Here is a 25,656-nt window from a genome sequence, read left to right as displayed (position 1 = left end):
ATGGTCTCATCTTGGTCCTTAAACTGAGTGTGAATTCTGATCCCATGGAACACAGCTCCCTTAGACTTCAGCAAACAGACTTCTTGAGAACTATGTTTTGCTTGATTACAAAATTAGGGGCCGTTTTCTTTTCTTCCCCTTTCTTATGCTGGTTTCTCTCTTCTAAAGTGGTCTAAGCCAAAAGCTGAAATACAGGTATTTCTCTGAGTAATTCTTTTGCGAAGACTTAATAGGATGTGTCACAGGGTTTCTCTGATGAATTTCATAAGAAGCCAATGCTTGAGCTAGTCCCCTTCCCTCCTCAGCCTTTTCCTGGGGGTGGATCTAAACGCAGTGGTGTTAGTAATTGGCATGTTCCATAACGGGCATCCTGGGACCTCCCAAACTCAGAGACCTGTAAAGTAACTCATGTGCTGAGAGGAAAGAGATGTCTGTAGAGAACATCATCCAAGTGCACGGCGAATGCCTCCAAGCACGATTCCACGAATCTCTGCTTTGTTTGACAGTTTCAGAGCATCCATTGTGAAGAGCAATTCCCCCCCTGCCCCTTCCCCAAAGGGAACGCAGTTCTGATATTAATTTATGGCTCTTATTTCCTGTTAAGGGTTCCATTTATTTTCTGGTTTTGGTTCACCTGCAATACAGTGTCATTCTTTCTCAGGGGGTGAGGTATACAGATGTGTGTATGCCAGCGCATTTGCACTGGCAAATCTATATATTTTTATTTCTATATATTATATATAAATGTTACTAGACCACAGAAAACGATTTTGTATGATGACACAAATCCTCATCAAAGCCTCTTTTAGTTGTTATCTAGTACTAAGTGAATAGTGGTACGAAGAAGAGCTAGACTACCTTAAAATATTTGCAGCTCTGCAGCAATGAAAGCAGAGATCTGGCTTTTAGATAGTGAGAACAGGCTGGATAATGATGTAAATGTTGCTTCATTCTGACTGGCACCTCTCTGCAGAAGTGATAAAGAACAGGACATACCACTTGTCTGTACTAGTGTCAACAGACAACAGAAAGATCTGCTCATAAGAAATCCTGTGAGTAGGCTCTTCAATAAAATAGAGTTTAAGGCAGATGTCTGGTCACGTTTGTGTGTCTTGAGTTGGGAATGGTTTGAAATTCCTATCAGATAACTTACCTGCTATAATATGTGAAACTTCCATATTTACATTTTGTCTATTGAGAAGGCTTCTTCTGGCTCGCATATTTAATGCGCAGTTTTGAATCTAACAAAACTGTCTTCCTTGTATATGCATCATTGAATTTGTACCAACGTAGGGCTGGCGTTACCTTGTACCCCCTCTGCTGGCTGTTACCACACCAATGTAAACATTTCCTTCCTCTGCATTAAGGGTGAAGAACAGAGCAGAGCCTTGCTGCTCACGCAGGAAATCAACCTGCAGGTTATGGGAGCTTGCAGACAAACCGCTTTCAAACCTTCTGTACATGCTTTCAGAAGTATAGTTTAGTCTAATTTTAGGTGTTCTTCTAAAGCGTAATGAGGATATAAATTCAAAACTCTGAATCTTCCATTTGAGAAGTGTGAGGAGGTCACTCATAGGTCGTGAGCAGATTACTAAGTAGTTGTTTAATTTGGTTCAAATTAGTGATGGAATGTATGTGTTTAGCTTGAATAAAAGGGTTTAGAGTACCAAAATAAATTGTACTTAGTAACAGAATTATAGTGCTTCTGGACTGGTACCCATGTTTAAACTGTTAATTCGGTTCATAATAAGTAGTAGTCAAAAACTAGCTCTGTACAAGAGAAGATTTTTCTCGTGGTACTAGATACTAAATTGGTGCAAGATTGTCTTAGTTAAAGACTGGTTTCTTCATTGTCTTTGAAACCTTGTGTTTTAAGATTCTTCTGATGTAAAGAATGTATGTGCCAAGAGTAGTATTCATTTTCCTTCGTTGCTTTGAAGAGAATTCTGTAAATCTTTTGAGGATTTTTTTTTTCGGTGGCATAAACTAAGACTCAATTAATGTCTTCTTTACAGCACCTGGAAAAGTAGCAGATAAAGTTATAATAGAAAACACTAGAGATTCCACCTTCGTTTTTATGGAGGGTTCTGAAGATGCCTATGTTGGATATATGACAATCAGGGTAAGATTCTCAAACTTTAGCAGAGCTTTTAATCATTTCATTTTAATGCCTAAGCAATTAAATAAACACTACGCTTCTGTATTGTCTGTCTTTTGCAGTTCAACCCTGATGACAAATCTGCTCAGCACCACAATGCACACCACTGCTTAGAGATTACAGTGAACTGCAGTCCAATTATAGATCACTGTATTATTCGAAGTACTTGTACGGGTTAGTAGGCTTTTTATTGTTTGAAAGTAACACTGTTGAAAGGTACTAAACTAACCAGGACACATGGAAGCAGCACACGAATTATGATCACTATTGACATATTTCAATTTTTGATGCAGGTGTTTAATGCAGGTTTGCAAGCCTTGAAGTGGCATTATTACAGTGACGTCTTTCTATCCAAGACTTTGTGATCTTGTCTACTTGGTCTTCTATTGGAATCGGTTTGGAGACTCAGGGCAAAGAGTTTAAAACCTGAAAAGTGACACTTAAAATTGTATACAAACTTACCTGGTTTTGGTATATATATAATTCTAGCTGGCAGGAGAGGGCTTTTGAAGGGGACACACGTGGCACTTGTACGTTAGGTTCATTGCAATATGCCATATTGGGATTGATGGTATTAAAACAGTCATGAGCTGTAAATGCTAAGCGAAGTTCACTTTCCTGTCAAGAGCAGAATGACTTTACATACTCCAAGTATGAGTTCCTAGCAATACAGACAGAAGAAATGCATAGTGTGGAAAGTTAGACTCATTTCACCATCAGAGATAATAAGGAATCCTGCTGTGGGGAAACATTGGTAGTCTAGATTAAGGAAAGAAAGGGTCAGAGGCAGTGGAGGTGAGAGGCTGGATGGCAGTTCACAGTTGTTGGCAGGAAGACATGGCAGTCTGCAGTCACTAGACTCAAGACGTGGCAAGCTTAACGTGTTTGAACACAACCAGGTGAAACGGAGTTGTCAGAAGAGGGACAAGACAATTAAGATACTGTCTTTGCATGGAAATGGCAACGTGAATTTTATATACCTAAGTTCAGCTAGTGAAATGGGATGGATCTACACAGCAGAATGTGCATAAAGGTTGCTCAGCTCAACGTGAAGGCAAGGAGACAAGGAGATCTTAAACTAGATATAAAACCTGCACTTTTCTGGTACAAACTATGGAGGAGGGAATTCTGCAGGGAACCATAATAAGAACAGTGGAAGGATTCCTTGTCTGTGTCTTGTAGAGGAAGAGACGCTTGCTCTTGGGGGTTTCAGGCTATAAAGCTGTACAGTTCTGGTCAAGGCACCTCTGTGCTTCACATCACCACCTCTTTTATTGGAGACCTATCAGCTAATATGTGGAAGTGTTAAAAATGGAAAAAAGAGGAACAAAGGACAGCTAGCTGCTCTCAGTATCTAGATTTCTTTGTTTAATGCTAAATACTGGGAAACTGAAGTATACAAAGAAAATTTGTTCTGGAAGTTCCTATGTACCAATATTGGGGACCCTGATAACAAATCAGAGTTGTTTCTTGGATCACGTTCAGTTTGGTTATAAAAATAGGTTGAAGAGCTGCATGGCTTCATGTTGAAACGTGCTCATAGGTAAGCTAGTAGATCTTGATGTCTTTGAAAATTTTTTGTTAAAAGTAAGCTTTGGTAGTTTTTGTGATGACCACTTTTCATTATGGAAGGCTGTTCCTAAGAATTCTGAACTTTTGCCCTCTCCACTATTCTGGATTTCTGAATGTTTGCTGCATTGAATTGTTGCTTCTTTTCCCCACAGTTAAAATTTCTTGTCAGTCTGGGGGGCTGTGTAGGCTGTCCTATCATCATCACTTATTGATTATTAATTTTTATTGACTTCAAGTCCTGCCCAGCCTTGCTATAACCTACTCAGGAAGTACTGAGTGCATGTAAAAAGGCAGGAAGAATGGCAGTCTGCCAGAAAAGGCATTTACTGTTTCCAAGTCAATGACATCTCTGAAATATTGATCCATAAGCATTCAAAATCTTTCCTAGCACATGCTTGATACCCTTTCTGTGGATCTCCTAATTGCATTAAAGCATATTTCTACATTATGTCATGTGTAAAGCTCTTAATGTATGTAATATGTAAAGGTGTGAGCTATGTAAGTGCTAGTGATTTAAGCTGGAGGTCTACTGCTGCCAATCCAAAGCCTCTTTGAATTATTTTAAAATGAAGTTTAAACGGCAAGATCCTGAGCCCAGAGGGTTGTATTGCATCCATTGTAGAGGAAATCTGTATTAGTTTTCACCTTGATAGATAAAAGTAGTAGTGGATGGCAACGTGCCTTTTTGAAGTATTGCTTAAGTGTGTGCAATCGTTACATTCTGGGTAAACAAAATAAAACCTAAACCAGTAGTACATGTGCTTGATACTGGAAAAGGACCAATTTCACACAAACAATAATGAAGTCCAGTGACGTGAATCAGAATATAAAGATTGCTTTCACTTAAATAAGCAAAATGTGATAGAGGTATGCTTTTAAAACATCACAGTGGGTTCCCAAAAAATCCACGTCTCCTTGGTATCACCAAAAGAGGTAGAGGAAAGAGGGTGAAAGCAATTATGAAATACAAGAAAGGAGAAGTTATTAGCAATTAATATAAGTAGGAAACTGGGAATTGCAAGAAACCGAGACACACACCCCACCTCACCCAGACACCCCAACAAAATATTCCTGACCCCCAGAAGGAAACTGATAAACAAGACAAGATGTAAGATCTGTCTAGAAGAGACAGTCCTTGTGTCTCTTCTTTGGGAACGAAGGTGGTTTTAGCAGTGATGCTGATCAATCATAGAATGGAAGAATTCGAATGGCAAAGTGTTGTGTAATTTTTGTTCCATATTTAATGAGAATAGGCAGGAATGATAAATGTGCTCGTACCCTAGAGGGATAATGAAATACGTTCCATTCTTGACAGTAACCGTGGATGAGGTTAAACAGCTGTAAAAATAGACGTTCTAAAATCGTGCAGGAGTTTAAAAAGAACCGGCCAAGAAATCTTCTGGGCTCCTATTATGTATCATCAGTAACTTGAAACCTGGGTGAGAGGTGTATGTCCCTGGGGCAGGGGGGAGACTAACCAGAATGAAGTACGGCAGGTAGTGCTGCCTGTTGATCCTGGGCAGAATAACGAGAGAGTAAATGTGGGGGGTTGGTCAATCAAGAATTTGAAACATATGTCTGAAGCAAACTAATGCATATTTACAGAAAGTTATAATGGTTGCATCACACTGTTTAACATTTTTGATTACTTTCTTTGACTAAACAAAGGTAGCAGTCCCAGTAGAATTACATAGGTCCTTGAAAAATATTTGACTTCAACATGTGATGCCTTAAAACATTAGAATTTTACAGAATTACCAGAGCACACATTAAATAGATGAAAAATAACTTTCAGGGTAATTTGAAAGAGCCACGAAAAAGCCATTTATAAAGACGACTTCTTGACTTTAAGCCACTTTATCAGTGACTTACAGAGAAGAAATAAAATGCATGCTGATGAGATTTGTAGATGATGAAGACTTAAGGTGTTATAAATAACCAGGAGGATGGGTTGCTATGCCCTTTCTGGCAGGTGGGCTCTCAAACAACATTCGTATTACTGTGGACAAGTGTGAAGGTTATACGCACAACTTGCTTTTGTTCCCAGTTTTAAGTGATCAATCTCTGTCCCGAGAAGCTGGATTCCTGGGAAAAGCTTAGAGGGTGAAAGTGGGTAAACAGCTACATATGAGCCTCTGTGTAGTCGAGTGGCCGAAAGAACCGATGTGATCCTTAGTTACACCTGTGGAAATACTGAGCAGAAGAAAGAGACTCTTACACCTTTGCTTAGTCCTGCTTCAGAATAAAGTCCTCTTTCCTGGCGACCATAGCAACATGTTGAAAACTCAGAAACAGTTCTGTGAAAAGGCCTACAAAATAAAGCGGGAAAAGTCAGTTATAATAAAAAACATACTGACATTTGTTACTTTATCAAGAAGGCTAAAGGAGTAAATTGCTTGCGCTAAATACGTGTGTGCATTGTGTATGGCATACATTGGTATAAAGAGAACCAGTATCTGCGTGTTAAAGCTGGAGGAATTCAGATGAGCAATTAAAGTGTAAATTAACAGGGTAACAACTCTGTAACCAGTTAACAAGTTTTATGGTGCTTTCTCAGTTGCTGGAAATACTCAAATCAAAATTAAATGTGTTTCTAAAAGATATGTGCTGAAGTTCCTGCTACTAGAACTGAAGCAAGAATTAATTCGGGGAATTATTATAGCCTGTATTATTCATAAGGTCAGACTAGACAATCAAAATAACTTCTTTAGGATTTGAAAAAAAAAAAAAAGCTCTGTAAATGAGTCTATGAATTATTAAACTATAGTCTTTGTGGTACTATGCTAGAAAGGTAATATGAAAACTTACTAATAGAGCGTGTACTGGCTTGGTTATTTAGTGATGTTTAATTGTGGGGAAGGCGTGCGCTACGCTGGCCAGCTACTTATTACACTGAGATGACTTGCCTTTCTGAAATCACTGTGAACCTGCTGTTGATTTTCAGTGGCTGCAGAAGTTCATGTTTTCACACTTTGTGAAGTTCAGGGGATGGAGCTGCTCTGATGGAGTCCTGAGCAGTCTGAGGTCTAGTTGCCTGAAAAGAGTTTGTTTTCTGAGTAATGGTATGGTAGCTGGAATCATCCGAGGAGCTTTGTCATTTAGCTGGGAAGAGACCTGTTGGTTTAGTACTTGAGATTGTGCTGTTTGTCTCCTGCTCATCTTTAGTTAGACAGTGTGTCTTTGTGTGCCACAAAACTATTATTTCTTTGGGCTCTTTGAAGTACTGGGTTATGAAAGTTTAAAGGGAAGTAAAATAAGGCGGTAATTAGCATAGAATTTTATTATATTTTTGTTGTCCTTTGTTGTGAACAGTCAGTGTACAGTCAGCCTAATGCAGGGAAATAAATGAGTGAGAACTTTCATAAGAATGAATTATTATATAAGCTATTGTCTATTCTGGCAATCATATGCAGCTGTGTATCCTTGGCAGAGTGAGTCTTAAAGCAACTTCTACCTCAGGTTTTTTGCATCTGCAAAATGATGACATTAGTGTTTTTCTGCCTGTGGCTTGCAATGCTTTGGCACTGTGCACGCCGAATCTTTTTAGAATACCAGTTCACGCTAACTTTTCTTGCAAAAGCACTGCCAGACTATTTATAAATACGCTATGCTTTGAAGCTATGGTAACTGTACTGTTTTCTTCCAGTTGGCTCTGCAGTATGTGTTAGTGGCCAGGGAGCTTGTCCTACTATTAAACACTGTAACATCAGCGACTGTGAAAATGTTGGACTTTATATTACAGACCATGCACAGGTATTTTTTTTATATCAGTTTCTTTACTTTGATAAAATTGTTTACTGTTCTTGATTCCCATCTTGATTTATATTTTTATTTCCCAGGGAATATATGAGGACAATGAGATCTCCAATAATGCGTTAGCAGGGATTTGGGTTAAAAACCATGGAAATCCCATTATCAGACGGAATCACATTCACCATGGACGTGATGTTGGCGTTTTCACTTTTGACCATGGCATGGTAACGTATATGTTTTCTTCTGAAGAAAGAAATAGAGATGTTGCATAGCTGAAGTCTTCAAATTTTGCCCATCATTGAAGAAATGCTAAAAAAAGCCCACGCTTTTACATGTGAATAGGTATTTTAAACTCTTGCCCTTCAGTGAGCAACTCTAATGACAATTTTAACTGAAAGAGGTTTAAGCAAGCTTTTTGCAGTTGATTGGCAGCCTGCTACATCGAATTATGTTGCAGTGACAAAATACCTCTTGAAATAGGATGTAAATGGTAGGCTTACATTTACAGTATCACTTCGTTCTTTTTCCTTTGAAACGGGAAAAAAATAAGGTGCTGAAAGATTTAAAAGTGAAATAAAATGCTCTGTGGAGACTCAAATCAGTCTTATTTTAATGTTAGATCTTGGAAACAGGGCATGTTCAACTTCTTTGGGAAGAGGACTTTTCTAGCATGGAGTTAGTTGTGGAATTTCAACACAAAATTTCATTTGAGAATTCAGACCTTCTTTCATAAAAGTGTTTGTTTCTCTGGGATGAAGGTGGTAACTTCCACGTACGTGTAAAGCAGTGAGTAATAAATTTGCATAGCCCTTATAATAAACAGAACAGATTTTTGCCACTGAAATAATAGATTTTTATTTGCTGATTTGTTTTAGTAAAATATCCTGCACGTCTTCCAAACAGTGCCAAATTGATGTTTTTCCTGCTTGAATGACCAAGTCCCAATTCCCCACACACACGGCAAAATGAGCAGTTTTCTTCTAGTCTCTCTTCAAATGGCAGACTTTAAGGATGCTTTCCATAAATTGGAAGAGCTCTCAGTCCCCAGGTGTAAGAAATCAGGAAGGGAAGGCAAGGGACTAGCATGGATGAGCTGAGAACTGCCAGTGAGACTGAAGGGCAGGAAGGAGGTGCACAGGCAATGGAAGCAGGGAGAGGTATCCTGGGAGGAGTATAGGGATGCTGCCCAGTTGTGTAGGGATGGGGTCAGGAAGGCCAAGGCACAGATGGAGCTGAACTTGGCAAGGCATGAAAAGAATGGTAAGAGCTTCTACAGGTATGTTAGCCAGGAAAGGAAGGTCAAAGAAAGTGTACCCCCTGATGAGCAAGACTGGCAAACCGGTAGCAACAGATGAGGAGAAGGCTCAGGGTAGAAAGGGAGGACCCTCAGAACTACCAACCCGTCAGCCTCACCTCTGTGTCTGGGAAGATTATGGAATAGATCCTCCTAGAAGCCCTGCTAAGGCACATGGAGGACAGGGAGGTGATGGGACACAGCCAGCATGGCTTCACCGAGGGCAAGTCCTGCCTGGCCAACCTAGTGGCCTTCTATGATGGAGCGACTGCATCAGTGGAGAAGGGAAGAGCTATGGTTGTTATCTATGTAGACTTCTGTAAGGCCTTTCACACAATCCCTTAAAACATCCTTCTCTGTAAATTGAAGAGAGATGGATTTGATGGGTGGACTGTTTGGTGGATGAGGAATTGGTTGGGTGGTTGTATCCAGAGGGCAGTGGTCCACGGTTCAATGTCTGGATGCAGATTGGTGTCCCTCGGGCATCGGTATTGGGACCAGTACTGTTTAATATCTTCATCAATGACACAGTGTCTGTGTGCACCCTCAGCAAGTCTGCAGACAACCCCAAGCTGAGTGGTGAGCTGACACACCTGAGGGAAGGGATGCCATCCAGAGACCTGGACAGGCTTGAGAAGTGAGCCCATGTGAACCTCAACAATGCTAAGTGCAATGTCCTGCACCTAGGTCAGGGCAACCCCAGCAGCAGTACTGGTTGGAGGATGCAGGGATGGAGAGCAACCCTCAGGAGGACTGGTGGTGCTGGTGAATGAAGAGCTGGCCATGAGCCTGTAGCGTGCACTCACAGCCCAGAAGCCCAACTATATCCTGGGCCACATCAAAAGAAGCGTGGCAAGCAGGTCGAGGGAGGTGATTCTGCTCTGGTGAGACCCCCCCCTGCAGTGCTGCATCCAGCTCTGGGGTCCTCAGCACAGGAAAGACACGGACCTGTTGGAGCAGGTCCAGAGGAGAGGCTGGAACCCTCTCCTCTGAAGAAAGGCTGAGAGAGCTGGGGTTGTTCAGCTTGGAGAAGGTCCAGGGACACCATATGGTGGCCTTTCAGTTTTTAAAAGGCTTATATGAAAGATGGGGACAGACTTTTTAGCAGGGCCGGTTGCAGTAGGGCAAGGGGTATGGTTTTCAACCAAGAGAGGGTAGATTCAGGCTAGGGAGAAGGAAGAAATCTTTTATGATGAGGCAGCAGGTTGCCCAGAGAGGTGGCAGATGCTTCATCCCTGGAAACATTCAAGGTCAGGTTGGATGGGGCTCTGAGGAACTTGATCTGGTTGAAACTGTCCCTGCTCATGGCAGGGAGGTTGGACTAGATATGACCTTTAAAGGTACCTTCTAACCCAAACTATTCTGTGGTTCTATGAAAATCACACACATAAAAAGTACAAAATGCGATCAGAGTATGGTGAACTCAATGTCCAACTAAATAAGGAACGCTGAAGTTAATACTGCCCACTGTCAGATTAAGTGTTATGTTCAAAATCGATGTGATTTCAGTATTCCCTCTTGCCTTCACAAGCATACTGCAGAATTTCATCATCCCGCTGTAGGCGCTGGATAGTGCAGGCCATGGACTGCCTGTAACTTCGTTGAATAATAGTCAGTTGCTTGGGGGGTTGCACTTTTAAAGATGCTGTAGATAAATAGGACCCTCTTCCCTGGTGCTGTGTCGCTGCTGTAATGAAAACCTCGCTGTAACAGCCCGGATTTCGGAGCGTTGCTGAAGAATGAGGTCAGCCAAACCAGCCCCTGTCCCACGTCCTCCGGGACAGTGGTGCCCAGTGCCCTCCCTGGGTTCGTTCCTAGCCTTGCTACCCACCGCGCTCCTGGCCTGGCGATGGCTAAGTACATGCTCGGCCTGTTCTCTGGCAAGAAGACCATAATTAGACCTGGTATGTTATATCCATGGATGTTGTTTTAAGTAAATGCCTTTTATCACCTAAGTAGTAGTTTTTCTGGTAGATCTTTAGTTCCTGAGAAAGATAAATAATACTTGTACAAAATACTCATCAAATTGCAAGCGTTAGACACTGATGGCTTTGACCAGCTGAGACAGACGAGTCCCAAGTCACACTTCTGCAGGTCTAGCCTGAGTGTAAACTGGACCTCTGTTTTCTTGTTTAAATTTTTTACGTTATCTGCTGACCTTTGGGTCCACTGTTCCTTCCATACCCCCTCATGGGTATTTCAGCTTGCTGTCACCACCCCCCTCCCCTCCCCCAGTTTGGTGTGGTCAGAGATCTAGCTACAGTAGACAGGGATTTTTAACTTAGACTTTCCAATTCTTGCTCCAAGGAAGCTATAGTCCACCACTTTAACCTTATACCTAAATAAAATCTTCATTAATTCAGGTACGAAATTGCTTTAGCTTTCTTACTGAATGTCTGTACGAGGATTTTCTGCAGTGTGTTATGTGTGGGGTGACTGTTGCTAGCTAGGTCTCACATGGCTATTGAATAAAATAATAATCTCTTGTAAGATGACATTTCTTTGGGGAAATAAATTTCCATAATTTTGATGAATGATTAATGCAATTATAGCTAATACATAACATAGCAACCTTTCAGAGGGGAAAAAAATGTAGTTTTATCATGGGTAAGAGGAAGAACAGCAGATAGTTTTGAAGATCAATTACTTTGATCCCTGACTGGGTGGGTTTTGGCTCCCTAGATTTTTTTCCCCCTTTGTTAGGGTATCTTCCTATGTAAGTATTTTTCCTATGGCTTTAGTTCTAACCCAGATCTGGTTGGGTTCTTGATGAGCATTGGCAGCCTGGGAACAGTATTAACGGAAAGTCCACCGTGGATAGAAAGTGGTGAGGCTTTTCTCCTTTCCAGCCGGGTTGCTGGGGACGTGGGATGAAGGAGCAGTGCAGTACTAGTTGTAGCTCTTTGATTTGCGGTTGCCTGGTCTCAGTGGAAGGTAAACAGGTCACAGAGTGCTGCTGGTTTTGCTGCTGGCATAAAATCTTGCTAGTGGAAGTCAAACATAGTGGGATTCTCCTCTGTTTAGTCCCTCTTCTCCACTCTTAGTTACGTCCTAAGAAGCATGTTTGTTCTGTGTTGGGCAAGATTATAGCAGCCCAGAATAATGCCCTTCTAGCAGCTTTCTGACAGATTTCTTTGTATCGTTTTATATTCTCTAAGAGATGTAGTTGTTTGCCACCCCTCTCTGCAAAATGGCCAAACTAATGTTGTGTCTTTGTTTTGTATTATCTCATTGTTTGGACACTGGCGCTGCTTCGTTTAAGCTGTATTAGCATATTATATAAGCACTCCTAATCTGCTTCAGTGTGTACATATATGCATACATCCCTCCAAGACTTGAACAGGCTCAGAAACATGTAATGGAGTGATTTCTGCTATAGAAAAGCTGGTAAAGTGCTTCAGTAACTGCTGGCAGGGGGAGATGCCCGTATGTAGGCTTGAGGGTTAATTGGAAAGTCTGGCTGGGAGCTGCTGCCTGTTTAAGTACTGAAGTATAAATATTAAATATATAAGTACTGAAATATTTAAAAAAATTTAAAGCCAGACTGAATTCCCTTGATTCGTTTTAAATAAAAGTGTATTTGGTCTATTTTGTTACCAGTGGAATGCCTGTTCCAGTGCTCTGATCAGTGTGATATCACAAGCAAAACAGAATAGAAATAAATTTTTCTTTTTGTTTAAAGGAAACACTAGCACATTAAAGAGAACATGTGATTAATATTTATCTCGGCTGCAAATATTATTGAAATCTTTCTTAGTCATAAACTCCTTTGAAAGATTCCCCCCATCAGTCAGCTGTTGGCAGCATCCTCTGTTCTGTATCATGCTAGTGATAGAGTTGTTGAAATGACATAATTGGCAATATTTACGTACTCTTTAAGAGACGTCGTATCTTTCAGATACAAATCCTGCATAGCTAAACAAATTAATGGATTTTCTATGCTCGCTTCTTTTGCTTCCCTTCTGTTATTTTTGGGTGCATATTATATTTTTTTCCATTGCTTGTGACTGTGAAGTGGGGTAAGTACATTCCAGTGTTGAATTCCTACCCTACACATTCTTTTCCCGTGGGTTTCTGTGCTGGAGTGCTGGCTCTGAAAGGTTCAAGAGTGCTTTGTTTTTCAGTTTCATGCTCTCAGACTGTTCTTTGTGTTTTGATACTTGTAGAAACTTAACCTCTTATTTCTAAACTGGCAATATTCTGACGTTTGCTTTAGTGCTGATGCCAAACGTTTAACAAGCAGGCATTAAAAATGCAGCATGGCATTGGCAGCGCTCGGTGCCTTATGCTGACCTCTCTTGCCAGTTGCCTGAGACAAGTTACCAGACATTTGTCATAAATTGTATTTAGTAGTTGTATGCAGACAACAGAGTAGCTCTGATTTACTGTAAGAATAAGCATGATTTTGTAGCTTAAAGCAGAGATCTAGGCATAACCGTTCATTTTTGTTGCTCTCAAAAGAGAAATGTACCATTAGTGCTTGTTTTCTTTATTTTTGATGAAAGAAAAGTATAGTAGCATGTGTTAAAGATGATGGTGCCTAATTGGCAGCTCAGTCTCAAATACTACAGATCAGGTAATTTTGAAGAAGCATGTATATAAACTCCAAAAAAACCTATTTGAAGCTTATGCCAGTTTCTATACAAACTACATAAAAACTCAATTGGCCTTTTGCTGCAATAGCAAGTTTTTCCTGTGCCCTAAAAATAAAGTGTTTGTTTTGTGTCTTGAATGTGGTTTTCTTTATGCTGCATTTGGATTTTTATAAAATCCACCAGTTCTCAAATAAAGACCATTCCAGGCTTTGGGAAGCGAATTCTTATAAACAGATTTTTTTATGCCGTCAGTCACACTTAGTATTGCTATTTAATTAAGTTGATACGGAGTCAGATACTCTTTTAACAGTTTTTTTTTTATTTCTATCTTGGTCTCCTGGGTTGGTTTGTGGTTTGTTTTTTTTATTACCCTGTTGGGACTACAAGTGTCAGTAAATATTTAGGAAGTGTTGAAGCTTGCACGGTGGTTGTCTTCTTCTTCTTCTTCTTCTTCTTTAAACACCTGTGTTGTTCAAACAATAACATGAAACACCCGTGTTTCTGTAATGCTGTGATCTTTGAGACAGAGTAAGAAATAAAGCCCTTTTAGAAATATGTGGGGAAAAAACTCCTCTGAGAAGAACAGCAGTGAACAAAGTCCCATCAGTTCCAAGTTTTAACCCTAATGCATTTCAAGGCAGTATTTGCTTTCTGCATTTTTATGTAGCCTAACAAAAAGAAAAAAAAAAAAAGCAAATTAAATTACTGTATTAGTCTTAATGTTAAAAGTCTACTGAGCTCATCCAGCTGTGCAGGAGCCCTCCTTTGTCATCACATCAGCTTTTTCTGTACACTTACATAGTGTGTGGAAGCATCAGCATTACCATTGCTGTGGTGTCTGTTGGGGATTACTTTGCTGAGACCTTAGCAGGCTGCAGCGGTGTGTTCTTGCCCACACTTTCTGTCACTGTAGTTATTGTCTTGTGCCCACAGCTAATGCTGTGCCTGGTATTTTAAATAAATTTGGCGTACAGAGCTGCTTTTTAGTATTTAGGATTTTTCAAGCAGAAAGCTACTGCCAAGATATTTTGAGTGTCCTTATACCTGGTACTTTTGTGTCATTAACATTGTATTTTTTTAATGTAATTTATGTAATTTTTCTGCATGCATCCCTTCTTCCTTAATCACAGGGGCCTTTTTTTCTTACTAAGCAATCCTGGCACTGCCAGCTGCTGCATCCTCCAGCTTCTTCTACCGCTAGTTGATGAACTGTAACCCCAAGCCATCACAAAACACAAGTAAAATACCCGTCACATTTGAAAGTCATTCTTAGAAGGAGGTGGAGGCAATGTAACGCTTGCAATCCTTTTATCCAGAGGAGGAGTGCTGACCTTAATAGCCGCCTGGCAGGGTCTCTGTAAGGGATCTGGGCTCGAGCTGCCCGACAGCTGGACGGAGCTTAAGCGCGGCGGGTCAGGAGCCCCTGCATGCTCTTAGACAGAAGCGGTGAGAAAGGAGCAGGCTGCTCCTGATGGTGTTACTGGTTGTAGCTGGAGCTTGGCAGTAAGCTTTGGGTCCGCAGACAGCGTTCGTGGGCCTTGGAGATAATAGATCATTTAACCCTGTCCTTAGAAACCAAATTTCCTTGTTAGTTCCTTGTTCACAAAGTAGTTAACTTCCCAAGAGGAAAAGGTCACCTGAACCCACATGTGACTTCCTGGGATCCAGAACTTCATCATGTCAGAAAAACACTCCAGAACGTTAAAGGGAAGACATCTTGGAGAGGATATAGTTCAAAGGCATAGCAATGCCTTTTGGAGGCTGTGGTGGCTGGAGAAGATACCAGGGATTGCTTGGGGACATTTTGAGGCCTAGATAAGTTTAGCCCTTCTCCCTAGGGGGTGAACGTGGGCCAGAGCGGCTGTTGGTTTCAGCAGAGGATGGCATAGGGAATAGGCAGGCTGGGAGCAAGGTGGTCGCTCAGGGCTGTAGAAGACCATGTGTTTCTGACAAACAGTGATTCTGTTGGTTTCCGTTTAATAATTATGCACACGGGTGGTGGTCAGGCATGGTCTCAAGTGCAGAAATAGGCTGGGTTTAACTGCATCAGTTCAAAGTAAGCAGTTCAGCTTCAGCTGACGCTGCTTGAGGTGGGCTGGACTTCTTAACGCAGTTTCTGTTTATGAACGTTGAATGCTATAGGCTCCTACCTAGCAGACAGCTTTGACTTTCTGACCCAGCAGTCACTCTTATAAAGAAATCTGAGGTACAGATTTACTTTTTTTTTTTTCTTTCTTCTCCCTCTTTTGAGGAGCAGCTCCTTCAGAGGCTTACAGCAGATTCTCAGTCTCAGCCAAGTCAGCAGGCCTACTTTTTTGAGCAGGTAGAAGAGCCATCATTTTGAAGGCTCCATTTCCTACTTTTTGAAGAGCTGACATTTGTACTCTGTTGTCCAGCGATATTACAGTATTCTAGGGCGTAGTGGGCAGAGTACAATTAATCTACAGGTACCTGTTCTGCTCCTCTCTGAAGTTGTATATTATGTAGATACACTGGGACACAAGCAGAAGTGAAGGAGCCTTCTCTTTCACTTCATTTCCAAGCAAATTTAAAAGTTGTGCAGTATATGGTATTGTTTGCAAGAACTAGAAGTATTTGTACCGAAATTTCCTTCCTATTAAATAACAGTGCTTGCTGAAGCTCACAGAGGTGTTGCTGAGCACATGATAAAGGCTCTGCTTGGTTGTAACTTCTACGTGGCGTCCAAAAAGGCTGTAATGAAATACCTCTTCCTCATCGTGTTGCCCTAGTTACAACATACGGCACTCAAAGTTGAAGATAATCTGTGAAGTAATTTAAAAGATAGCAGACCATGTATAGTAATATTTTACTTGAATTTATGTATTGCATTAAAAGGATTAAGCTTTACCGTATACCAAATTGTCACCTTCAGGTTCTCTGGGGGCTTCATTTTAAGTGAAAATGAGGGGAAAAAAAAAAGTGGTTCCTCTTGTCCCAGAGGCTGCCTGTTGGCATGAAGGTGTATTTCTGAGATCTTTAGATTCCCCTGTCTGTTGGTGTGTAGCTTCCTTGAGAACCCTCAAAACATCTTGACTCATTCTGAAGAAATCTGATCCTAAATCCTTGAAAACAATATATTCTGAATATTTACAGAAAGTAAGCTTTTTCAGTTTGACTTCTTTCTTTGTCACCAGAGGGGCCTGCGGAGCCAGGCTGTGTGCACTGATAGTACTACTTTGGAGAATGTTTAATCAATGCAATGCCTTTCCTGGCTGCAATCCTCAAAGTAGGGAGAAGTGCGTGCTGTCTTGGTTTCCTCACTGAACGTGTATTTCTGCTTCTTTGTAATCAAAATGTGTTTGATGAAGCCCCTTAGCAATTCACAGCACATTAGTACAACAGTGAAACAGTGTTTTCTACTTAGGTTGGCAATAACTTGAGTAATTTCCATGTGGTAGGTGGTAGAAACTCTGGGATTAAGTGCTCATGGTAGTAGGTCATGTGAGTACGGAACACTGGAATCCAGTTACACTGAGCAGCAGGAGTTGTGCTTATTTTGTAGTTCGCAAGTAAAACAAGCCCTGCGATTAGCAAGACTAAGTAACGAACTAAAGTGGCTGCGGTGTTTGGACAAGGTGCCTATGAGGGTGACAAAGATCAGTGAAAGTCGGGCCCCTTTCCATATGGGTCAGATGGTTTACCTATATACGTGTTGCCGTTTCATTAAACAGGTAATCTTCTGCGTGATGAGGGCTGATACTGCTAAAACTGTAACTGGAATCGTATAGATTGTTTTATACTGTAGGTGGCTTTGTGGAGCACAGAGCCACATAGATCTAGGAGAGAAGAAAGAGCTAAGGTTGGTTTGCGTTATCTTTCAGCCATGTGTTCTTGGTGTGTATTTTTGAGTGCAGTTTTGGTTGCCTGTCAGCAGCAGAGTACCGCTCCAAACGCCACGTGCTCTGGTGTTAGTCTTGCTGGCCCCAGCTGCCTGCTGGAGATAGCCAGGGTGAGAGCTTTCAAGAGCTTGCATCCAAGCCATCCACGGATCAAAACACATCACCTGGTGCTTGTCTGCCATCTCTAGTAAGAGATGCTTCCTCTCCTTCAGTTGTTCAGTTTCTGTTCTTTTAGTTGGTCAAAATGGGCATATAATACCATTCAGATCGACCTCAAAAGAACAGGTTGAATTTTAGTGTCAAGATGTTCTCAAGCCATGTCAGGAAAATGCTGTGGAAGGACTGACACCATTACTTTGGCCCTGGAATGAACTAGAATTGGAGAAAGCATTGGACAGAAAACGACCATTTTGCCGGATGAATTTTCAGATGGACCAGTTCGTCATGCTGCTAACATGAGAGTTTGTTGGCACAGTGAGGGGATCATGCCTGGGAGGGCTTTGTGCACTGGGGGGTTTTGTTGTGGGGTTGGTTTTTTTTTTCTTTCCCCCATAACTATGCTATTTATAAAGCATTTGTTTAGATAGTTTTGTTGTAGGCCTACTACTACTTCAGTGTCTAAACAAAAGTGTATACCCTTTTAAAAAAAAAAAAAAGGAGGTGGAGAGTAGGGGAATGGGGTAAGGGGGGAGTTTGCCAGTTTCCAACCCTGGAAGAATGACTGATCTCCCACATCCATATGTATTTATTCTGACCAGTTATTTCAAGGAAAGATACTTCTTCCTAAATAAATCATATTCTTACCAAATACATAGGGTTCTGAGCCTGAAAATACATAGGTAGTCTTCTCCGTAGCACTGTCCTTTTTACATTGGACCTGTGGCTTCGTGGCCTTTGGAAGGAGTCTGATGCCTAGATGCTGGTAAGGAAACGTGGTATTCGGTCCTCTGCGAGGTGCTAGATCCAGAGTTTTTCTCAGTATTCCATGGGTAGTAAGAAACAGCAACATGAACAGTGTCTTCGGAACGCTGTTTTATTGAGAGGTGGGACGGGGGGGAGCAGGGAGATAGAGTAGCAGTAGCTATTCTTAATTAGCTATGCAAGTACTTCGGTGTTGTCAAATTTGGTACTGTTTGCTTTTCAATGAGGACTGGATTTAGAGGGGAGGGAGGGTGGGGAATAGCCTTAAAAAAAACTTTTAAAAAAAGTTTAAAAAAAAAAAAATTTAAAAAGGACTTTTACAGGAAACTATGTTTTTTTTTGTTGAAGGGTTATTTTGAAAGCTGCAACATACATAGAAACAGGATAGCAGGTTTTGAAGTGAAAGCATACGCCAATCCTACAGTAGTTCGGTGTGAAATCCATCACGGCCAGACCGGAGGAATCTATGTTCACGAAAAAGGAAGAGGACAATTCATAGAGAACAAAATCTATGCAAACAATTTTGCAGGTGTTTGGATTACCTCAAACAGCGACCCAACAATAAGGTATCGTTCTCATTGGTATTTTACTGCTTAGAAGAAGAGATTTGATAGGGATGGGAAAAGTGCACTTTTGTTTCATTTCTTTAGAAGGAACTGTAAATACTCCTGCATATGTAAAAACAAAATTGTTGTCTGTATTCAGTTGAACTGAATTTTTAATTTGTGTGTATACTTGGAAGTGTGTATTTCTCAAGTTGACAGAGCATAGATTCTCTACTTTGGATACTGTACAGTCCTAGACATTACATACACATGTAGTGTTGTACAGCATATAATAATAATTTCATAACTTGGATACTTCTGTTTCTTAGGGGAAATGCAATTTTTAATGGGAATCAAGGTGGTGTTTATATCTTTGGTGATGGAAGAGGCCTTATTGAAGGAAATGACATTTATGGTGAGCTCACTTGCTTATTGCATCTTGAATTTTGAGAAAAATGAGTATGTAAGTGGTTAACAAAAATGTTATTTAACACAGGTAATGCATTAGCAGGAATACAGATTCGAACAAACAGCTGTCCCATAGTTCGACACAACAAGATTCATGACGGTCAACATGGGGGAATTTATGTAGTAAGTATTACCTACAGACAGGCATGCAAACTTGTTTTCTGTTCAAATAAGCGTTGGGAAAGGGTATTCTACGTAAAATATTTGATTGTACTTGCAGTGACTGAATTTCTTACATTAGAAACTAGGTTAATTGTAATAGACTGAAGCTGGTGCTGATATTTAAAAGATGAAGGCTCTTACGAATGTCACTAAATTATTTCTGTTAGAGTAAAAAATTTACAGTGGGATAAATGACAGAATTTCACCATTTCTTGGTTAAAAGCTTTTTAAAGGTTTAGTTTTCATAGTAGTTTTTCATTATTAAAAAAAAAAAAAAAAAGGCAACCTGCTTGACTTTTTTTGGAGTGTAATATGTTTACCAGTAACTTCAGAAAATCATTTTTCTTTTGCCTTCAGGATGCTATACACTGCAATTGCTGCACGGTCCATGTACTGTAAAAGTGAGGAATAAAGCGCAATTTCCAGCATGTGCAAGGGCTCTGCTAGTTGAACTGAAAGAGCTGTCAGGCTCCCTTAAGCAATATCAGATTTTGAGAAATATTTGTGTATCTTTCTGCCAAAAGTTACCTAAGGTTCAGCTAACACTGCAAGTGTGCAGCTGCATCTACTCGTTCTGAAAATCTAACCAGAACAGCTTACCCCGACCAAGAATACTGTTGCTTTACTTTGAAGCACAGACACTAATGATAATTAACCTTCAGAGACATGCCAATTTTTTGTCAGTCTGGTGGACAGGGCTGAGTTTAGGTTTAAAGTGCCGGGTGCCAGAACTTTCAACCGATTGTGTGGCTGGGGAGAGGTACCCCTCTTCCAACAGCTAGCAGGTTTGCAAATACTACTGCAGAGCCTTGAAATGCAGTGGTCTACATGCGAAGTGTTCTTCGTTTCATGGAAAACTTTCAAAATCATGATGCACTGTTATTTAACAAAGAAAATATGTACTCAAATGGAAGAAAAATTACGTCGCCACAGTAAGGAAGCCATAGTGGGGAGATATGGGTACAGCCAGGAAAATAGTATTGGCAGTTAGCAGGTTTTCTCAACTCTTAAATTGTCTTCAATTTAGCATGAAAAAGGACAAGGTGTGATTGAGGAAAACGAAGTTTACAGCAATACTTTGGCTGGAGTCTGGGTGACAACAGGGAGCACTCCAGTCTTGAGGAGAAACAGAATACACAGTGGGAAACAAGTGAGTTTTGCTCCGTGGTTACAAGGGGGCCGTAGAGCAGAAAGCTATTCTTTATACTTCATTACTTTGGAACTAATAACGTAATTCTCAATGTGTTAGGTTGGAGTTTATTTTTATGACAATGGACACGGCGTGTTAGAAGACAATGACATCTATAATCACATGTACTCAGGGGTTCAGATAAGGTAAAACACATTCTGGTTTTGTGTCAAAACAGATGTCGCTTGTTTTATGCTCTTTTGTGTCTTTTTAACTGTTCTTGTCAGTTATTTTTAGAAACACATTTTTTTCAAAACCAGTATGTCTGAATAGCCTCTGCTTCAACTTATAAGAAACTTAGTGCTGATGCAGCCTGGATGTTGCCTAGGACGTGTGTCCCTTGAAGTCTGTAAAGCTGAAATATGTTTGGAAATAATGGTATTTTAGTAACATTTTTAAGCAGTGAGATTTATGGGGCATTTCTCTAGAGGAGTTTTAAACGTTCGGCCTTAGGAGATAGTGAACAGTTTTAAATTATTTCTTTGCTTACATTCCCCTCTAGAACTGGAAGCAACCCCAAAATCAGGCGCAACAAGATCTGGGGTGGTCAGAATGGTGGGATTCTTGTCTACAATTCTGGTAGGTTTGTTTGTCACGTTTATCCAGAATTGTTTATGTTCTGCAATATTATCTCTTCCCATTTATTATCCTTTTCAATTTTATTTTTTTCTACCCTTCCTTCAATTTTAGGTCTCGGATTTATAGAAGACAATGAAATTTTTGATAATGCAATGGCTGGTGTATGGATTAAAACAGACAGTAATCCTACACTAAGAAGAAATAAAATCCATGATGGAAGAGATGGAGGCATCTGTATATTTAATGGAGGAAGAGGTAGTTTTTTCCCTTACTGGCATATACTGAATATTCTGGATCAGAGTTTAATTTCAGATTAAGCAGTGTCCTTTTTAAAGTGCTCTTTAGAAACCTAGCTCTTGTCTTCTGAAGTAATAAAATAATTATAATGAACATACACTGATGCTTTTTAGCCTTAATTACATCAGTAATACTGAAATCTGTGGGAGGCAGAGAGGTAATTAATCTCATCCGAGAAGACTGTTAGATTGCTGCTTAGGACAGTCTTTTTATCCCATCTGCTTTTGTAAGCTTTGCCATTTGACTGAAAGACAGTGTTGAATGCAAGTCGTGTCGCCAAAATCGTGCATCTGGACGGTTCAGGTTCTGCCGGTGTCAAAGATGTAGGGGCGGGGGGTGGGGGGAAGGTCTTTAAGGCGTCTTTTATATGCTTGCAAATTTGGAAGTGGTCCTCCTCTGAAATCCCCTGGCTGTTGTGTGTCCTGGTACCAGCTTCTGATATTTTGTAGCTAATTGCTTGCTGTGAATGAGATTTAATTTTAAGTTAAGCATTTTAAAGTAATCCTGTCCTGCAATAATGAAAACGCAAGTTAAGCTTTGCTTTGGCAGGCTGCTCATTTTAGAGGGCCAGAACAGAAAGATGTTGGGAAAACTGAAGGAAAATTTGGGAAGTGAAAAGACTCGGTGGTTCCTCAAAAATAAAGCGGAGGTTTCTGTAAGGGTGCACACAATCCCAAATTCTGTTCCGTGCAGTGGAAGAAATACACTTAGATGATTGTACGCTGAAAATTAAACTGGTCTCACTAACTTCAGTGCTCTTGGTGGGTATCCCCCACATGAAAGGAGTTAGCGGGGTGATGATGATAACACATGAGATCATAGGAAAATGCTTCACAGAAGGGTTGCAGGTAAGGAGCTGTTAACGAGCTCGGGCGGTGTGTCTGTTGGTCTGTCATAGGTCTCCTGGAGGAGAACGATATCTTCAGGAATGCTCAAGCCGGTGTTCTTATTAGCACCAACAGCCACCCTGTGCTAAGGAAGAATCGGATATTTGATGGATTTGCTGCAGGTTTGTGTTTTAAATCAGATTTTGAAGCATTAGAGCTTAGAGTAAGCTCTTCACAAAGCTAACTCTGAGTGTCTTTGCCCCACAGTCCTTAGACATTTGAACAGAGATTGGGATGTCCTTCGGTGTATTCTAGAAATCACTTGAGAATTCAGAATTGTAGCCGGAGTATCTTTACAGCGGTCTCTGGGATTAATAGCATGTTGAGTAACAACACATAATCTGTCTTAGCATTTTTCTGTGAAATACTTTTTGATTATTTTATTTTAGAAGCAATCGATAAAGTTGGCTAGGTCATATTTATAGTTAATCTGCTGGATGCTGGTTTGAATATTTTATCACTGCTTAAAAAACTAGGAAACGGAGCAAATAGACTTTAAAGAGATTTGAATTGCATCTCGAGCTCAACTTTCTCACTCCACAAACTTGAAAAATTACTAAAATGAGCATTTCTTACTCCAAAAGAGGTGAAGAATGTTTAATAGTGATTTTAGTACAATTACTGTTTAATGAGCACAGTTCCGTACATCTTGCATTCCATTCCATTTCAACTAAAATTGCATTCTTGAGTTTTCTCCCATCTTTCTTTCAGAAGAAGCAAGTTTTCTGAGAAGAGCCTCTAAAGGTGTTGTTTCAGTGTGGTGGGGGGGAAGGATAGGTTGCTGTCAAGAGCAGTCCTGGACAAATGACTTGGAAGACACGGGTTACTGATAAAAGCTAAGATTTAAAGAAATGAATTTTAGGTGCCCATCTTGAGAACTTTTTTAAAAAGCTATTTTAAAAAGGGTAAGGTATGTGCACAAGAACTTTCAATTCTACGTGAAGATGACAGCTTTAAGTTATATCCCCCTTGAAAATACATGATCATAGTACCATTTTAGTATCGGATAAACTAGTAGTGTGTTGTTTCTAACAGAAACCATGCATGCCAGCTGTAGCTCTTTGAAAGGATTCGACAGAAACGTTTGAACCTCAGTTTTATAGCTAGAAATTGCACTGCCATTTGCTACAGCATTTTCCTTCCCCCCCCCCCCCGCCCCCGAGTTTATGACTGTTTAAAAAAAATGAACAAACTAGATCATGAGAGGGGTACAAATGCACAATCGGGATTTAACTTTCCCCACTTTCTTTTCTCTTCTTTGTTCTCCTGAACCCAATAAAGGTATTGAAATAACAAATCACGCAACTGCAACATTAGAAGGCAATCAGATTTTCAACAACCGCTTTGGAGGTTTATTTCTAGCATCTGGTGTCAATGTCACCATGAAAGGTGAGTCTGAGCCCTGGTTTGTCATGTGTTTGCTTTGTACTTTTTTTGTTGTTGTGTTTTTGTGCTGGGTTTGGGGTTTATCATGCTGCTTTTTCCAGTTTTGGCTCAGATTTGGTACCACCTTAAGCTGATTTGTAAATTCAGAGTTGCAGCTGAAGGTAGTAAGCCAAGCTAAACAATCTTAAGATTTTTAGACAGCCACTTTCAAAGATAACTTAAGGTTTTCCTGCCGTATTAAAACACTGTTATTAGCTCTTCTGTCTCAGAATTGTTTCTGAACTGGTTACTGGTCTGTGGCCCATCTCACATTCCAGTTTCCAGTTAGTGTAATGGAAGGGCTTTTGCCACATGTCTGACGGCAAGTGTCCAGTAAAGAAATACACCTCCCTGGGCTTTCAGGATCTAAGCCCATGAATATTCACAATCCCAAATCACTTCTTTACAGAAGAGAGGAACAGTTTGCATACATAAAATTCCCACGTATAGTGGGGAAGCGTGCATGGGACAGGGTCCTTTGGGGGGAGGTGGGAGCAATGGTGTGAATGCCAGAGCCCCAGGGTGTTACTCTAGAAGAACGGAGTTCAGTTTGCAGAATTTTTACCTGCTTGGTTGTACTTGTTAAGCCCTTTCCTGTGTGTTCTTTACACCGCTCACAACAGCAGGTCTGGCTCCCGCTTCGCGGCTCCTGCTCACCGAGTGCCTCAGTCAGCGCAGTGACGCGGTGGGGAGCAGGCAGGGCTAGTTTGAGGTGCGCTGAGGGCCTTGGCAGAAGATCTGGCAGCTGAGTAAGAGAGGATTCTCGAATTCGGTGTGCCTTGGACACAGCTTTCAGGTGCTGGTCAGACCTAATTCCCACTTCTGCTGTGCTGGAAAGTGCCTTGTTCTTAACCTCCCCTGGGCTGGGGAAAAGCCGCACTTTTCTGTGTAAAAACTAACAGCAGACGAGAGGTTTCCAGACATTTGGGTTTCAGACTGCTCAACAGCGAACTTCAGCCCGATAGGAAGGCTTGTCCCTCTAATCGTTTATTTACAAGCGAGTATTTAAAGGCAGGCTCATCAGGTGTTCCACGCGGTGCGTGCAAGGAGGAGGGCTCGCTCTGGTCTGAGGCGCGCGCTGCGCTGCCCGGCCATCTGCCTTGTAATCTGGCATGGAGGATTTGATGGGCTTAAAGGCCAGAACTGAAACGCAGGCGTAGAATGAACTGTCCGGGTGCCTTTAGCTCTTAAAGGGGTGGGGTGGGGTGGGGTGGGGGGCTCTGCTGTAACGTACCAAGGGGAAAAAAAAAAAAAAAGTCATTGATCCAGATGTGATTAGTTCTTGGGTTTGGTTTTTTATTACTTCTTGCCTGTTTGTTTTTTGTGGTTTTTTTCACAACAGATAACAAAATAATGAACAATCAAGATGCCATAGAAAAAGCTGTCAGTAGGGGCCAGTGTTTATACAAGATCTCGAGTTACACCAGCTACCCGATGCACGACTTCTACAGGTAACAGGTTCTTTCCCTGGGTTTGGGTCAAGGGTTTCTCTGCTGGCGCGGCCCTGAACAGCTGCTGGCTGCCCGGGAGTGCCGCGGGGCCCTTCCCCCGCTGCAGCAGGAGGGGACTGAACAAGTTCCCGTTGTCTCGAATTTACTGGGGGTTGCAGAGAACGTACCCGAGCCGGCGGGCTTGTACCGCCAAACTATTTCGGAATGCGGAACCGCCAGCATGCCGTGAAATCCAGCTTCACCACCGGTTCCCAAGTTTTTCAGTCCCACGTCCATCCTCGCCTTGGTGCTGTCCTGCCCCTGCCCCCTCCCCCAGCGCCTGGGTTTGTGGCTCATGCCTAACGCGGTGCCGTTTTCCTGCAGATGTCACACCTGCAACACCACTGACCGCAATGCCATATGCGTGAACTGCATTAAGAAGTGCCATCAAGGACATGATGTAGAATTCATTAGACACGATAGGTATGTTTCAAACGAGCCCGTTGAGTGGTTTCGAGGGC

The 25,656-nt window shown here is 41.2% G+C and overlaps 1 protein-coding gene across 2 annotated transcripts in view; it reads left to right on the top strand.

Annotated features, from left to right (window-relative positions):
* FBXO11 (F-box protein 11) overlaps positions 1-25,656 on the top strand; it is a 78,865-nt gene that overhangs the window by 51,809 nt on the left and 1,400 nt on the right. For both annotated transcript variants that reach the window (XM_055816629.1, XM_055816628.1), the window contains exons 8-22: positions 2,016-2,122; positions 2,221-2,332; positions 7,377-7,483; positions 7,570-7,707; positions 18,502-18,719; positions 19,028-19,113; positions 19,195-19,289; positions 20,356-20,478; positions 20,578-20,663; positions 21,020-21,096; positions 21,208-21,351; positions 22,292-22,402; positions 23,562-23,669; positions 25,048-25,156; positions 25,520-25,618. In XM_055816629.1, the coding sequence (XP_055672604.1) occupies positions 2,016-2,122; positions 2,221-2,332; positions 7,377-7,483; positions 7,570-7,707; positions 18,502-18,719; positions 19,028-19,113; positions 19,195-19,289; positions 20,356-20,478; positions 20,578-20,663; positions 21,020-21,096; positions 21,208-21,351; positions 22,292-22,402; positions 23,562-23,669; positions 25,048-25,156; positions 25,520-25,618 (1,720 nt within the window). The remainder of the gene's footprint in view (positions 1-2,015; positions 2,123-2,220; positions 2,333-7,376; positions 7,484-7,569; positions 7,708-18,501; positions 18,720-19,027; positions 19,114-19,194; positions 19,290-20,355; positions 20,479-20,577; positions 20,664-21,019; positions 21,097-21,207; positions 21,352-22,291; positions 22,403-23,561; positions 23,670-25,047; positions 25,157-25,519; positions 25,619-25,656) is intronic.

Source organism: Falco peregrinus, chromosome 11 (genome assembly GCF_023634155.1).
Source record: "Falco peregrinus isolate bFalPer1 chromosome 11, bFalPer1.pri, whole genome shotgun sequence".
Classification (NCBI taxonomy): Eukaryota; Metazoa; Chordata; class Aves; order Falconiformes; family Falconidae; genus Falco; species Falco peregrinus.
This window is presented reverse-complemented; position numbering and strand designations above follow the sequence as displayed.